Source organism: Pelodiscus sinensis, chromosome 1, assembly GCF_049634645.1.
Source record: "Pelodiscus sinensis isolate JC-2024 chromosome 1, ASM4963464v1, whole genome shotgun sequence".
Taxonomy (NCBI): domain Eukaryota; kingdom Metazoa; phylum Chordata; order Testudines; family Trionychidae; genus Pelodiscus; species Pelodiscus sinensis.
The window spans coordinates 287,149,680-287,166,851 of NC_134711.1; the positions used below are offsets into that span (position 1 = coordinate 287,149,680).

General features: G+C 44.6%; 1 protein-coding gene across 12 annotated transcripts in view; it reads right to left on the bottom strand.

Moving 5' to 3' along the window:
• Nucleotides 1-3,955: 3,955 nt before the first annotated feature.
• ERICH6B (glutamate rich 6B) overlaps nucleotides 3,956-17,172 on the bottom strand; it is a 67,936-nt gene continuing 54,719 nt past the window's right edge. For all 12 annotated transcript variants that reach the window (XM_025182084.2, XM_075919005.1, XM_075919006.1 and 9 more), the window contains 4 exons: nucleotides 15,323-15,411; nucleotides 14,457-14,609; nucleotides 6,945-7,173; nucleotides 3,956-4,257 (listed from right to left, as the gene is read on the bottom strand). In XM_025182084.2, coding sequence (XP_025037869.2) covers nucleotides 4,051-4,257; nucleotides 6,945-7,173; nucleotides 14,457-14,609; nucleotides 15,323-15,411 — 678 coding nt within the window. In that variant the 3' untranslated portion in view covers nucleotides 3,956-4,050. The remainder of the gene's footprint in view (nucleotides 4,258-6,944; nucleotides 7,174-14,456; nucleotides 14,610-15,322; nucleotides 15,412-17,172) is intronic.

The window sequence follows — 17,172 nt, forward strand, 5'->3', positions numbered from 1 at the left end:
AGCCCCCAGGTGGCCCAGACAGTTCTGGTTCCCCATCCTAGTAGACAAGCTTGTCCAGGCCCCAATAGCACTCCCTCTAGTCCGGGATCTGCTAACTCAACCCTGGGGCAAGGGGATCATGGTTCACCCAGATCTCCGATCTCTCCACCTAATGGCATGGTTTATCCATGGTTGAACCAACCTGAAAGGGAATGTTCCAAAGAGGTTCAGATGGTTCTCCTCAGTAGCAGGAAACCCTCTACTAGACAGTCGTATGCTGCCAAGTGGCAGCGCTTCTCGTCTTGGGCGTCCCGGAGAGGAGTACACCCGTCCTCGGCTCCTATTCCAACTATTCTTAACTACCTTTTCCAGCTTCGGTCTAGTGGCCTATCTTTTTCTTCTATCAAAGTCCATGTGGCATCTCTCTCCGCCTTCCACGTTGGTATGGCAGGAGTTTCCCTTTTTTCTAACCCGGTGATTAAAAGATTTCTTACTGGCCTGGAAAAACTGTACCCCTCAATGAGGGCCCCGCTTCCCGCCTGGGACCTTAACGTGGTCCTCCACAGGCTTATGCTACCTCCCTTTGAACCGCTGGCCACGTGTTCCCTGCAGCACCTTTCATTGAAGGTTGCTTTCATCGTGGCCATTACGTCGGCTCGAAGGGTGTCGGAACTAAGGTTGCTAACTGTAGACCCGCCCTACCTTGTTTTTTCCCATAACAATGTAAGGTTAAGGCCTCATCCAGCCTTCCTCCCGAAGGTGGTTTCCCCTTTTCACCTGTCCCAGGAGATTTATCTCCCGTTTTTTTTCCCAAAACCTCACGCCTCCCCTAAGGAGCGGGTCCTGCACTCCCTGGACGCCAAGCAGGTGCTGGCGTTCTACATTGATAGGACCAAACCGTTCCGTAAATCACAGCAATTGTTTATTGCATTTGGGGACAGGGTGAAAGGGTCGCCTATTTCCACACAAAGGCTATCACGATGGGTGGTGCAATGCATCACGGAATGTTATCAACTGGCTGGTAAAACCCCACCCAGGGTGAAGGCACACTCTACCAGGGTGCAGGAGTCCTCGGTAGCCTTTGGTGCCCAGGTACCGATCATAGAAATTTGTAGGGCAGCCACCTGGTCTTCCCTCCACACGTTTGCAACACACTATGCGCTACCTCAGCAGGCCAGGGAGGATGCAAGGGTGGGCTCTGCAGTCCTCGAATCTGTGATGTAAATATGTAAATATATAGCCGGTTATCTTTGTTCTTGATTGGTGCCTTGTCAGTGTTGCATTGTTCAAATAAATCCGTTTATTGTTCACCTTTCTTCATGACTCTGGTGGTATGACTGCTCTGACCCCTCCTCCGTGGGGTTAGCTTGGAAGTCACCTACTTCGAATGGACGTGAGCAACCACTTGAAGAAGAAAAGAATGATTGCTTACCTGTAACTGTTGTTCTTCGAGATGTGTTGCTCATGTCCATTCGACTCCCACCCTACCTCCCCTTCGTCGGAGTGTCCGGCAAGAAGGAACTGAGGTGGGGCAGCGCCGACAGGGGTACTTATGCCCCGCCATGGCGGCGCCACTCCAGGGGGCGCCCTGCTGGCGCTACGGGTACCGCTAGGGAAAACGCTCCGGAAGACGCGGTGCACGCAGTGCGCACACCTACTTCGAATGGACATGAGCAACACATCTCGAAGAACAACAGTTACAGGTAAGTAACCGTTCTTTTCTTCTGGTGTTGAGTCCGGGAGGAGCATTTCTTCCACAGGGTTGTGGTATCTACCTTGTAATGGTGATATAAACTTCCCATTTATCCCTGGGCTTTGTCAGTGACTTTTGAATTAACTGTTTTTTTTAAAACACAATCCTGTTTTCCCTAATCTCATCTGTAGAATTCAAGTGGTTTCTTATTGTCACACAGTGGTGCCTCACAGCTGTTGCTTCCTGATCACTCCCCTGGACTCTTAACCCATAATGAAGAGGAAGGCTTCTAACACCTATTAAAATTATACCATACAAAACTAAATTGAGTGACTAAGTGGCACCTAAAGAAGCCTTTTGCGTATTATTTATTTGAATTGAGTCTCTGTCCAATTTCCAGACTTACCCCACTTGCTAGTACGATACTGAAAACTATTACAGGCATCCTTTGAGTCAAAGCCAAGAAGTTTCAAGCAGGAGGAATGATTCAGGGACAACATAAACCACTTCACAAAACACTTAGTTTATGGAGGAAATTAGTTGCTAAGTTCATTTTTTTAAATAAATGTTATTTAGTTCTGTAACATGCCTTCCTAGACACACAGGATGTAAAAGTCTTTAACACAATAAATCAAAATGGGTTTATAAAGAACACAATAAATCAAAATGGGTTTATAAAGAACGTCAGGTCACATGAACACGATCACCTTTTAATACAACTTCATTAAACCAGCGAATGAAGTTACTGTACATCTAAGATCTGAATTCTGGTACATCATTTGATATTATCTTGAAATCTTATTTGGAAAAACTAATTGAAATTGATTTGGTCATGGGTGCTGCCATGTGGATGGAATGGCAGCTGAAAGACTAAAGAAACTATTGGTGACTAATGAAGGGTCCTAGAGAGATAGAAATATAGTCAGGGAATAAAAAATGAAACTGAATCTGTTAAAGTGCAAGCTATTGTAGCTGGTGGAAATCTGAAACTCGAGTATTCAAAGGGAGAGAAATCTGGCATTCAGTAACATAAAAAGGCCCAAGTTTGATCATAGTGAATTGAATATGAGCTGGTACTGTGAAATGGGGGGAGGAGGGAGCTCAGGCTATGTGCACAGAGACAACGTATTATGGAGAGCAGTGATCTTAGTCCTTTTTCATTTCTGTACCAGCCAGACCACTCCTAGAATATATTCCATTCCATGCTGGGCACTTCAAGAAAATTGTAGGCAAAGTGAAAGCCTTTAAGAGAAGAGCAAAAGAATCATGAAGATTGGAGGGAGCGACTTACGGGGACAAACTGAAATAATAGCAGTGCCCAACTTTCATTTAAGAAAACCGGTTCATAGAGGGAAAAACCTCTTAGCTCAGGCCTGGGCAAAATACTGCCGTATCCAGCCCGCCCAGATCTGGCACCCCAGTCTCCTGCCCCAGATCACAATCCCCTCCTACTCTAGGTCACATCCCAAACCCCTGCACTCCAGTCGCCTGCCCTGGGTGTCAACCACCTGCTTCATCCCAACTCCCTCCCAGACTCTGGTTTCCCACCTGCACCACAGTCCCTTACCCCAAGCTCCCTTCTGCACCCAACCTCCATCCCGGACCTCCCATCTCCATTGAAATAATGGAAGAGTGCAGCCCTCAACCACTTTCCAAAATCTTGGAGTTGGCCCCCATCAAAAATTATTGCCCACCCCTGTCTTAGCTCCATTTCTTTGATTAACTTGCAGTTTCACTATGGATATGTGGGCCTGCTTTCTTCCTCACCCTGTCTTACTAAATGAGCCAGGTGGAGGCTTCAAAGGAAAACACACCTGCTTGCTCAAAACCAACCCTTGTAGCAAAGCCTACACCACAGTTCTCTCAGTGATCATTCCAGGTGGTTTAAGAATTGGAGAGAGTTCTTACCAGCCAAGCATCTTCATTCACAACCTTTTCCTTTCATTCTCATTCATACCCTTTCCACTGTAGTAACCATGAAGGGTGTTTTGTGGCACTATGCACATGATGCTTATTCATCCCACAATGAATTAGTAGAAATGCCAGGTAAAGGGTGCAAGGAATGCTCACTGGGTCACACAACAGGCATTGCTTGACAGTCTCCTGCCAAATTTCAGGTGACCCTATTGTCCTTTCTCCCACTTTTAAAAACACCTTCTAATTTGATCAGACTAGTGCACATTTATTGATCTATTCATAGGAATATAAAATCACCTGCATATTTTCAAACCTGCTGTTTAGTTCCATAAATGTTCTGCATCCAAATACAACTAATAACGTATGACGCCTTTGAAAATGAGTTTTATTAGTTTCACAGTGAACTGCCCCATAACCTTATTTGACTGGAGAGAAATCTAACATTGCAACATCGAGTATATCTACTGGGCAGGAGTTTTTTTACGTCTCCATTTCAGTAGTTTACGCAGCAGTGATACAACCAAAGGCAGTGCCTGAATTTTGCTTAATGGAATGCTCTGCAGGTCTCGCAATATTGTCTGCATTTTGGTGAGGAGACTGTTGATCTGAACACGTTTGGAGTGCAGTAGCCCCAGTTGACTTTCTTCTGTCTTGGTGGAGTCTTTCACCTGTAAAATAGTCAATTTAAAGAAAGCTTAATCTTACAAGTTAACCAAAAAGGCCCCATAATTAATACTTTTATAGTCCCATTCTAGAATGTAAAAAAATGCAGCACTAACAATGTAAAACACATTGCATGAGACTGAGCTTTTATTTAAACCACATTAAATCTTCATCTGTAAATTGAAAAACATAAAATAGCTAAATACAACTTGAAGTTGTGTGTTCCTAGAAGCCCAAGTGAGTTAAGGGGCTATTTGCCTCAGAAAATAAATTAAACTCACACCTTTTTTACTGTGGAATCCTCCTAGTGAATCCTTTTTCACTGAAAATAATCCCTCAATGAATCATTGTGTGAGAAGACTCACTGTTATCAGGGCATGCCGCAAGAAATGCATTTGGATTTTATTTGCTGTCACATTCTAGAGTAATTTCTACAAAGCCACCCTCCTTAAAAGTCTAAGGAAGGACCAACAGTGATCCTGATTTCTTCAAAGAGAACCTGAATAAAGTTGAAGCAAAATGCAGGACAATGTAGCACTTTAAAGACTAACAAGATGGTTTATTAGATGATGAGCTTTCGTGGGCCAGACCCACTTCCTCAGATCAAATAGTGGAAGAAAGTAGTCACAACCATATATACCAAAGGATACAATTAAAAAAAATGAACAAATATGAAAAGGACAAATCACATTGCAGAACAGAAGGAATTATTGGACCTAACCAAGTGAGTTATAAGATCAAGAACACATATTCCTGCGCATCCAGAAATATAATCTACGCTATCATGTGCCAAAAGTGTCCGTCTGCTATGTACATTGGACAAACATCTCAGACACTTCGCCAAAGGATTAATGCCCACAAAACAGATATCAGACAAGATCACAAAGAGAAAACAGTTTCTTGCCACTTTAACCAGAAAGGACACTCTCTAAATGACTTAGCCACCTGCATTCTGCTACAAAGACCTTTTACATCTGCACTTGAAAGGGAATCCTCTGAACTGTCATTCATGTTAAAATTCGACACTTGCCAACAAGGACTTAACAAGTCTTTGAACTTTCTCACCCATTACCAAGACAGTTTCCCCAATTATCACCTGTAATACCATTAACTCACAAACATCCCACTCTCCCTACCTTTAATATCAGCAATTCACAGACACTTACCTTCCTTCCTCCCCCTTCCCACCCCCCCCGCATCCCCCTTCTGTTCTGCAATGTGATTTGTCCTTTTCATATTTGTTCATTTTTTTTAATTGTATCCTTTGGTATATATGGTTGTGACTACTTTCTTCCACTATTTGATCTGAGGAAGTGGGTCTGGCCCACGAAAGCTCATCATCTAATAAACCATCTTGTTAGTCTTTAAAGTGCTACATTGTCCTGCATTTTGCTTCAACTACCCCAGACTAACACGGCTACATTTCTATCACTGAATAAAGTTGGCGGTGAAACTAATCTTGCCGTCTCCAATTTGTCTTTCACCTGCAAGCAAATTTCTTAAAGGTGAGTGTGGGGAGGTTCCATAGCGGGACTTTCAGCTGTTCAGTGATCAATACATCAGTGTGGAAAGGTTCTGGGATTTGTGGTCTCTAATTTGCTATTTATTAGGGTATGTCAACACTGGGGGGGTTTTCTGGGCTACTGGAAGTATTCCTGAAAAACTCTGCTGTGTCCAAGGAATGCATTTGCTCTTCCGCTTTTTTTTGTGGAAGAGCAAACACGCTCTTTTGGGGAGCCCTGTATACCTCGTTATACGAGGGTTAAGGGCTGTGCCGAAAGAGGAGACTTTTCCACCATTTGGCTCTGTCTAGACTGGGCCAAATGGCGGAAAAAGCCTCTTCCAGAAAAGCGATTGGAAAAAGCTACATGAATTGCAGAGTGCAATTTGCATAGCTTATTTCGAAACTCCCCCCCCCCATCATGTAGACCTAATCTTAGTGTGAGCTTGGATCTTCCTGCTTCAAAGCTGCAGAACCCCCACCACTAGCGCCAAGAGATTTCCATAGCTGCTGGTAATAGTAGGAACAATGGTAAAGAGCTCAGTAGCTCTGTTTCCATCCAGCAGAGGGCACTGATGTACACGTTTGCCTGCAAGTTCGCTACCCTATTATTAAGCAGGGCCAGCTGAGCAGAGATCAAAATGTCCATTTCATAGGATTAGTTCTGAATTGGAAAGAAAATCATTTGAGTTTTGTGAAAAACAGGATGGGGGGGGGGGGAAGGGAATTAGTATTAGATCAATTGAAACATTTTTTGATCGGAAAATAAAAACTTTTGTTTCATTTGGCGTTTCTTAGAATGCATTTCAAAATGAGAAATAATTTTGAAACAACAAAAGCCCATCTGTCCTGAAAATGTTAAAATGGAATGTTTTTAACTATACTTCTCATTTATTTTCTGAAATGACATTTCATCAGAACCATGGGAAAATTCAGTTTTGCCAAAATAGCATTTTCCGATGGAAAAATGTTCCAGTATAAAAATTTTAGTTAGCTCTCTCTAGCAGCAATTGCAGATGTGGATTACACTTACTAAATAGTAAGGATTTTTAACAAAGGACTCCAGACTTTGTCACATATCTCAGTCAAACCATTTCTATGAAGAAGTTAATGTGTTGTCCATTGGGACAGCTTAGTCTTATTAATTGGAAATGGGATTTATAATGCTGGTGCTTAATCAGGAGAACTTACTTTTAGCCTACGCACCATGTTGAAATAGATGCAGTTTTGGTTTTTAGTAAACAATAAGTAGATTTCATCCTGAGCCACAATTTTAATCTTGATATAAACGTTTAGCTTCATGAAGATGGACTGGAAAGGAGGCGCATGAACATGATGGCTGAAGTCATTCCAACTCCAGTGCTTCTGTCTTCTTCCTTTCTTATCAAAGTAGGAGCCAGAGTGGTGATCCAGATTCAACCTAGAGAAAGAGCTTGAGTTAAGGCATGCAGAAGACAAATGTGCACACTGCTTGGGGAATATAAAAATGAAGAATGGTTCTCCTTGGCCCCTTCAAGCCCATTTTGGCTTCACTGGTGTAATCGTTGCCCTCGGTGTCGTTTCTCCTGATGTTCTGCAGTATGACTGAGGGTATGTCTACACTACAAAGTTAATTCGAACTAACAGACGTTAGTTCAAATTAACTTTGATAGGCGTTACACACGCGAGAACCGCTAGTTCGAACTTCATTCGAACTAGCGGAGCGCTTAATTCGAACTAGGTAAACCTCATTCCACGAGGACTAACGCCTAGTTCAAATTAACTAGTTCGAATTAAGGGCTGTGTAGCCACTTAATTCAAACTAGTGGGAGGCTAGCCCTCCCCAGCTTTCCCTGGTGGCCACTCTGGGTACCACCAGGGAAACTCTTTTGCCCCCCTCCCAGCCCCGGAGCCCTTAAAGGGGCACGGGCTGGCTACGGTGCCCATGCCAGGTGCAAGCTTGCCAGCACCCAGCCAGCAGACCCTGCACCTGGCACGGCTCGAGCCAGCCACCCGCTGCCACCCAGCCCTCCTCCTCTTCCCGGGACCAGGCTGGCGGCTCCCGGGAGCCTGCCCAGGTCCGCAAGAGGTGGGCGCACGCCTGGTCTAGTGCAGATATAATGGACCTCGTCCACGACCTCTGCACTAGGCACAGGAAAGTGGCCGTCTAGGGCAGGATAGCTGGCAGCCTGGCCACCCAGGAGCAGGTTTGCATGAAAATCAAGGTCGTCCACTGAGACCCCTGACCCTGAGCTTAGAATGGCCGTACTGGGTCAGACCAAAGGTCCATCCAGCCCAGTAGCCTGTCTGTCGACAGTGGCCAACACTAGGTACCTTGGAGGGGATGGACCGAAGACAATGACCAAGCCATTTGTCTCGTGCCATCCATCTCCAGCCTTCCACAAACAGAGACCAGGGACACCATTTCTTCCCCCCGGCTAATAGCACTCCATGGACCCAACCTCCATGACTTGATCTCACTTCTCTTTAAATTCTGTTATAGTCCTAGCCTTCACAGCCTCCTGCAGCAAGGAGTTCCACAGGTTGACTATTTGGTTTGTGAAGAACAACTTTCTGTTATTAGTTTGAAGCCTGCTACCTATTCCTTTCATTTGGTGTCCTTTAGTTCTTCTATTATGGGAACTAAAGAAGAACTTTTCTTTATGCACCCTCTCCACCCCACTCATGCTTTTATAGACCTCTATCCTATCCCCCCTCAGTCTCCTCTTTTCTAAGCTGAAAAGTCCCAGTCTCTTTAGCCTCTCTTCATATGGGACCTGTTCCAAACCCCTGATCATTTTAGTTGCCCTCCCCTCTCCCACCCTCTGTCTTCCCCTCTCCCCAAGTTCTGTTCAATAAAGAGAGTTTCTATTTTTGAACAGACGTGTCCTTTATTTTGTACATCAGGAAGGGGGGCTAGGGAGGGGTAAGTGGAAGGAGATGAGGGAGGAATGGGGTACGAGCCCCCGATGGGGAGGACTGGGGTGGCTCTGCGGGCTCCTCGGGGTAGAAGCTCTCCTGAAGCCCCTCAATTGACCCCCCCCCCCCCCGGATGGCAGCCTGCAGCAAGTGCAGCCGGGCAGATGGCTGAGTGCTGTGATGTGCCGAGTGTGGGCACTCAGGGCACTCCAAGCCAGGACTGCTTTGCAAGCGGGGAACCCCTGAGAACTGTCTGTCCGGGGTGAGGGTCGGGTCCCTTTAAGCACAGCCCTCGGCTAGCCTGAGACAGCAGCTTCACGCTCTAAGTCCTAACCTGATGCCCTGCCGGCACTGCTTCCGGCCATCCTTAGCCTCGGTTCAGGGTCCACTCAGTGTGGACATGCTAGTTCGAATTAGCAAAGCGCTAATTCGAACTAGTTTTTAAGTCTAGATGCGCTAATTCAAATTAGCTTAGTTAGAATTAACTAATTCGAACTAAGTTAGTTCGAATTAGTGCTGTAGTGTAGACATACCCTGAGATCAGAATCAGGCCCAACGTTGTGCTTGTGAACAGACCCAAACACAAAGGCTTTTAGTTTACAGTACAGTAACCCATTTCAAGTGATTGATGCACTTTGCTTGTAAGCAGAGCTGGGTAGGAAACACTTTTCCCATCGTAGGAAAATTCTGGAGATTCTGAAAAAAATGTTCTCAGCACCCATTTGGAGATCGGTTTTTCATCGTAAGTTCTTGCGAACCGACAACCCTTCTGCTTTCCCCCCCCCAAAATCTGCTCCGGTCAGTTGTGAAGTTTGGTTTCAATTTTGACTTGATTTAAACTGTTAATGTAATTTGCTTAAATTTTGAAAGGAAAGGTGGGCTCATGCTGAAAACAAGAGACATTTGTTGGGAAATGTTAAAATGGGACATTTAGAGAATTGAAAGCAGTTTTCAAAAAAAGTTTTGACTGCAGAAATGTGTTGAAAATTCCCTATTCCTTCAAACCAGTTGTGGTTATGTTCCTGACCAGCCCAACTTAACAACAGCTTCCACAATGAAGGGAAAGTGAGGAAAGGGGAAGGAGCACTGGGAACCAGTTGCAGCCAGAATTTCAAAAGAACCTAGCTCCTCTGGTGATATTTGTGAATTCAGGGCTCAACATGTAGAGGTTCTTCATCTGCTGCTGGATTGGGAGTTGAGTTCTTGAAAATGTGACGCAGGCTGAGGATGCTGAGCCTTTTTTGACCCCACTGCATCTGAGCCCACTTAACTGAAGTTCACTTGATTCATTCTGACCATATTGGCTTCATCCTAAGCAAACAGCTACTCTACAGCCATCAGACACTTCCTAGTTGTGGCCTGTTAAACATTAGGGGAATCCAGTGTGTGTGGTGCATCTTCCAGTGCTGAGCAAGTACTTGGTTAAATTCAAGTTTACAGGGGATTTTCCACTCTGGTCTATATTCCTGAACTAAGGGAGCTCTCACCATCAAGGTGTATCCCTTTGATGCTTTTCAACAGTGGCACTATACAGGGTTGCAGTTTTTACTCCCCACTATATACACTTTAGGTGTTGGTATCCAAAATACAACAGTAACTGGAATCATTGTAAACGCAGCTGGGACAGGGTAGGTGCAGGGGTGCTGCTCCCAATGGGTGCTTATGGCTAGCTGTGGAGGAAGAATGCTTCCCACGTAGCCTCTCTCTCAGCAGCATTTCTGGCTATAAGATTAACTACCTCCAAGCAGGCGGCCATCTTTCAAATGCTGTGCCCCCAAAGCTGTTTCCTGAGTATTCTTTTCAGTGGCTTCAAAAGGGGATTATTTCACTGAACATTGCAAATGTCAGAGCTGAGTGGTAAAGTCACACACGTACTCCTCAAAAGAACTGTTAAAGGAGCATCACAATTGCTTCCTCCAGTTGTCTGTGGAAACGGTGGGAAGAAATTAGACCAGGCCTTCTACTGTCTTTTGATGCTAAGTGTAAGGCACTTACATATCATGGGGATGTACATGCAGTTCGATGAAAAACTACTTATATGTGTGGAACTTAATTCCTTTGTAACTTTGTGGGCTAGTGCCCCCCCCCCCAAAAAACAATGTCATAATGCTTTTGATCCCTAATTCCCACTGACAGAGCAAAATGACGCTGCCCCTGCAGCTTTTCTTGGGAGTTTAGTACAGCCACTTAGGCAGTGAGTGGCTGAGCACTTGTGCTGTGTGTTGCGTGGCTACGTTATATGCTCTGGAAGGTGAAGGTCACCCTAATGCAGAAGGCTGCACTAGGCTTAGGCACTACGTAAGCCCAAGACTCATGTATTCTGGTTTGGCCTCCTGCAAGTCTTTTGGCCCAAAGTGCTTTGCGTGACCTGTTTTCCATACTGAATGGTGTCATGTTCAAGCCAGTTCTCCTTGTAGTAGAAACAAAGAGAAAACCCTTTCAGGCACTAAGTTCCCGCTAAGCTGCATGGCCCTCTGATTAAGCCCCGTGCAGGTGTCAGGGCTGCAGCAGGGACGGATATCTCTCCCCAAACCCTGAAGCTTTCATTGCCAAACAAATAGCTATATGTATGTGTATCTTACGCATGTGCAGCATTTCAATTACAATTAAATACATGTTCTCTCTCCATTTGGCTATATGAGAGTTAACTTGCTGGATAAAAAGAGACAAATATAATAGAAAAATCAGCACAATTTCAGAAGACGACGACACCGGCAGAGTGCCAATCAGGGTGACAGCTCAGAGAGTTGAGAAATGGTCCCAAAATGAGTTCAGATAGTTTTTCGCCTTTGTCTGTCTAAATTTTTTCCAGTTTAAATATAAAGAAAAATTGAATCTTACCTCACTGCTACCCAAAACTGACCAGGACAGCAAAGGTCAGTGAGTGGCTTGGCTTAGCCATGTTATGTTGTGAGTCAAGTATGAAAAGAAATGCAAAAACAATAATATGCCCCAGCTATGCTGTTTTGGAGCACAAATTAAAAACATGTTTGAACTAGTCTACATTCAAATGAGATGACAGGAAGGTATATTAGTTTTATTTTGAAACCAAGGGATTTTTAAATAGATTGTGATAGTCATCTATTCTATATAGCCCTTAATTTATTTCTACAGTGAAGCACTGACCCAAAGTCTCCCCTCTCCCAACAGTTCAGATATAAATCAAGGGCCAGATCCTTGGCTAGTAGAAATCAGCTACACCATTTATAGCAGTTTAGGATCTTGACCAATGTTCCTCTAATCTTTTCTATCCCTGTGTGGATTTTTTCCATCCATACGGGGAATAAATTTTATATACACCGAGGCATGTGTGAATTTGCACCACCAATAGAAACACACACCTAGCTGTGGGTGCTCTGCTAGTCAGACGGGCAGCATTTAAACTTCTGAGCGGCCCCCATACAAGCATACCTCAAAAAGGGAACGCTGATCTTAACCCTAATATTTCCCTTCAAAAAACTAGTGCCAGTCCTGAAAGAAATACTGAATGCTTGTGTTAACTGAAGAAGGGCAGAAGCAGCTCAGCTAACAGCACTAGACATTGTGATTGTGGAATGAGAAACACGTGGTTAAGCAATCTTAAGTTTTAAGATTATGCAGAGGCAGCTCATTTCAATAAACTCATTCTCATGGTGAAAACAGGACTGTGGCAATGCGCCCTTTCTGGGATTTACTGTTCATGGCTGCACTATAATAATTCTCTTGCTGATCCATGATTCTGCTGTGGCCCAATTGCTACCAGAATATGAACAAGTGCTATGTGCTATGACTCCACGTGGGGAAAAACATTAAAAAGGAGGGACCATGTTCCCTACAGTCACAAAGCGAGGGTGAGACAGAATGAAATAAGGGAAACAAACAGATGGAATACTTCTGAAAACAAGAGGAACCACATTGCATTCTTAAAGCGATCGCACGGGCGCTTCCAGACCAGGGAGACAAAGAAGAGTAATGGAAAGTCAGCGGGAGAGAGAGAGAGGTAGAAAACAGAGGCTTGGGTCTAATGGGTCAGTGATATTTTACTGCTGCTAGGAATTGCTGCGTTAGAGTGTTGTAAAACTCATACTGCTTCGTGATGGATGAAAGCGCAATGTGTCTGGAGGCAAACACTAGGAGGGTAGTGGTCTTTATGGACATGTTATTACAAAAGCTATTTACAGTGATTTGTAACAGCCAGTAAGACATTTAATGTATCCATTAATTAGTTTCAACAGAGGGATGACTTGTAAAATTTAAATCAGCACATACTTGCTTCCCAGTTGTAAGAGAGTAAATTGAAAAACTGATATTTATGTGGTGCATTGATGTCTTTCATTCCCTGGCTTTTAGAAGGTAAACTTTCTAGGGAAAGGAGCAGCTAGGGGGTTGGAAATTAAGATTTGATGACTTAAAAAGTGGTGATTCCTGATGCAAACAATAAATCATTGGATATTAGGGTTTATTCTAGGGAAGAAATTGGTCACCTAGCAATTCCTTATGGCCTGGAGCATTCACAGGATATGAGAAACAAAGCAAATGCAAGGTTGCCATGAAGCCAAATGTACTGGTCCTTGTAACTGTCATTCAGCCGCACCGACTAATGTACAGAGGATGTCAAAAGTCAAGAATGTGGCCTAACTGGGCTTAAGGCAACTGATAGAAAGGGGGTAGCAGTGGACTATGGCCAGGTCTGCACTAGACCCAGCAGCTCAGCTTAAGGTACCCAACTCCTGCTACGCAGAATACATAGCCAGAGTCTGCTTACTTTCAGCAGTTTGCTCCCATTGGCTTCCCTTACTCCTCACAAGAGGAGGAATCCTGGAGGCTGCTAGGGGCCACCGCAGAGTCTGATTTAGCGACTCTCGATTAGATTTGCTGAATCGAACTCCAGAAGATCCATCGCGCCAGCGGTGATCTTCCTTTTAGTGTAGACAAGGCCTGATATGCGTAAGTTGGGTAATCAAACTCTGCTGAACACTCAAAGTACAGGCAGCTTGTCCAAAGACGTCGGCTTACATTTAACATGCATAAAACAGAGCAGACAGCAGCTACTGCCCTCTTTAAAGGAGAGGTGTGACACTCTGACTACAACTACCAGCGTGTGAGACTTGATCTTGGTCTGCATGGCCCTCGCCTCAGCTACACTGGAGCACCATGTGGCCTACAGTCTGTGAAGGTTACACCACTGGGTTAAGGGTACGGGGCTGCCTTGGGTCCACTGTTGCTGTCTCTCCTAAGTGCCAGTTTTAGCTCAGAGGTACCTTGTGCTCCCCTGCTTGTGTGTGTATGAATGTGTTCTGTCTCACGTGCACATTGCAAGCTCCTCAGGGCACCTTTTGTCTTGTGTTTGTGCAGCACCTTGCACAGGGCCCTAGTCTATGATTGGGGCTCATAGGTGCTGCTGCAGTACTCAATAATCAAGCTAGCTGGATGGGCCAAATGAGCACCCATGGGTTTCAGTACTTAGCTACATTCACCTTCTATATTCTTAGCTACTGGATGCACTGGGAGCATTCCAAAGGACAGCAGGGTTTCTGTCACTCTGCTACCCTTTCTCCACCCCCACAGCTGGACGAGTTCAGTGGTGTATTGCTCCTTCTCTATGGACAGCTAGCAAGAGGTTCAGCTCCTTTTCTAGGCAGGCTGGCTTTACTGCAGCTGGTGGAAGTGTGCCAAATCTCCATCCGCCCCTACCTGCTTAGCCATGGAGGCTTCCTCAGCCCCAAAAACAAGGCGGTGTCCACCGTGACTGAACATGAGGCCCAGGCTTCTTGGCGGTAATCATTAGTACTGGCTGGAAGACTGTCTAACAGTCCTTGTGCTCACCAGATGAGTCCATTCCTATAGTTGCATGTCGCATAGCCCCAGCTTGTGAAGAATCCTCGAATCCCTGAGTAGATATCGTCCTCTAGGATGACGTATATAAACTGTACTTCCTTGACATTCACGATCAGGATGGCAATGTTACCTGATGGATAACTGAAAAATAGTTAAGGAAAACCCTCCCCCCCAAAACAAACGAACACCCCTCCCCATACTGCCCCTGCAATAAGGCAGATTTTGGTGGAACACCACTCATGGTAGACTCAAAGGCTGCATCTAGAATGGCAAGTTTTGCTTTTGCGGAAAATCTTGCCAGCTGTCTACACTGGCTACTTGAATTTCTGCAAGAACACTGACGATCTCATGTAAGATTGTCAGTGTTCTTGCGGAAATACTATGCTGCTCCCGTTTGGGCAAAAGCCCTCTTGCACAAATGCTTTTGCACAAGAGGGCCAGTGTAGACAATGTGGTATTGTTTTGCACAAAAAAGCCCCGATCACAAAAATGGCGATCGGGGCTTTCTTGCGCAAAACCGCGTCTAGATTGGCACGGACGCTTTTCTGCAAAAAGTGCTTTTGTGGAAAAGCGTCCGTGCCAATCTAGACGCTCTTTTTTTTTCTGTTAAAAGTATTTGCGGAAAATCATGCCTGTCTAGATGTAACCAAAGGGTCAGATTCTTGGCTGGTTTAAATCAAGATAGCACCACTGCAGTTGCTGAAGTTATGCTGCTTTACGTCAGCTGTGGAGCTAGTTCATAATACATAGTTTATCTGCTAGCACTGGAGGAAACTCACAGCCAGAAAGACCTCTCAGTCAGATCATTCTGAAATTTGACCCATGATGTCATAGAATACATCTTTGTAGGATACAAAACCTGACCTGTCCCATCTGGAAAAAGAAGAAAGAATTCCTGCCCGTCAGGATAATATCTTCTTATAGGCTCATGAGGGTGGCAATACTGTAGAAATAAAATGATTTGGATTTGGTGAGGTGAAAAAACCAAAATCAAGTGTGGTGGCATGGTAGTAGGGTGGGAGATTCCAGACCTAATACCCACCAGGAATTTTTTGTGACTGTATATGCAGCACATGCACTCCAACTAAAAAAAAAATCACTATGCGACAGAGAGGCTTAGATTCCAAATACGATAGTCACAAACAATTTCTCCTCCAATATTTGTTCATCTCCAACTGGGACCAAAGGATTTGGCCCAAGAATATAAATCTTTAGATGCTGTATCTCCCATATTATGCTTGAAGTTTGTTTTGTTTGGTTTTAATTAAAAGTCTGCTAACTGACACAGGAGACTACACTCTTCATAGCTTACATTTTACACATCTTGTGTACAAAGCTTGGCTCTCTCTAATTTATAGGAGTAGCCTTTCCCTGATAATATTTTGCCAAGAGGCTTTCTTTCCATCAGACACACAAGTTAATTTGCTCTGCAATGTACTGGCAGATGATTGCAGAGAAAATATAAACATGTCTTTACGTAGGGGTTGGCTTCAAGCGCTGCATGAAGTTGAGCTCCATGCTTCCTCGTAAGAATGAACCGCAGGGTCGTTTGCCTCTCCTAGAAGAATGCTGAACAGTTGCCTCTGTTAGTGGGGGTGGGATGAGCATTTTTACAGTCTAGCATTTTAGCATTACTAAAGCAACAGCTAATTCTGACATACACAAAGAGGCCTCCCCCACTATGTTGCTCTCAAGGAGATTAGAACTCCGTCTCAATAGCTTCCAGGGTTTTGCATTTCTCCTGCGTGAAGTGACTGATTCTGGCCACAAACAAGAGCCCTAATTTATAACCAGAGGATACATATTTGGACTCTGCAAACTAGCTAAAAATTATCCCCTGGTTGCGGGGGAGGGGAGGTTGTGGAGGGAGAAACAAATGTTGCTCTTGCTTTTTTTATGAAGCGCAAAAGCTGACGGTTCTAGATAGGAGGCTTTGTCATGCACATAGCTCGGGGGGAAGTAGTATAATGGATTTCTAGAGCTACAAAAGAGAAACCCTATCGCTTGTGATGTAAATCAAGGTAATTTTATGTCAATTTACATGCCCTGTAAATTGCTTTGGAAAGGAAGAGAGATGGCAACATCATAACCCTTGTTCAAAATGGAGGTTTGGTGTCAAATGCCTTCCACTCCTATTGTTTTCTACGCAGGCCTGCTGATGGGGAGGGGAGGGGAAGGCAGAGGGGGTAATTTTTCTGGGGCTCGGTAATTCAAAGGGTCCTGGGGCTCTTGGTCACCACCCACCTCCCTCTGCGTGTAACTGTATAACCGCTGACATGTTCAGTGGTTGCAAGTTTACTTGAATAAACGCACTTTAACACTCCTAGTCTGCTGTAATCTCACTGTTTGCATGACTGATGCCAGCAAGGTGAAGTAGTGGGGAAACAGAACACAGGAAATCAGAGAGATGCTGAAGGATGGATCCTGCACTGCCCTGGCTCCCTCCTCTGCTGTTTGGCAGAGGTGGGTTTGTTCTAGGTCTCTGTCACACACTTGGCCCCTGCTGGATTGAGAGGTCTGTTACCTGTGTCTATTCTTGGTAAAATGGATGGGCCTTTTACCAGGGGATGGAAAAAATACAACATCCTTTTTAACGCTGAACAATCAGCTACTGTGCTGATTGGAAATTTTGTTTCCAATTGTGAGAATTCAGAAGGGAAATTGAGAGTATGAGATCACTGGTCTGAACCAGCCACACTTCCTG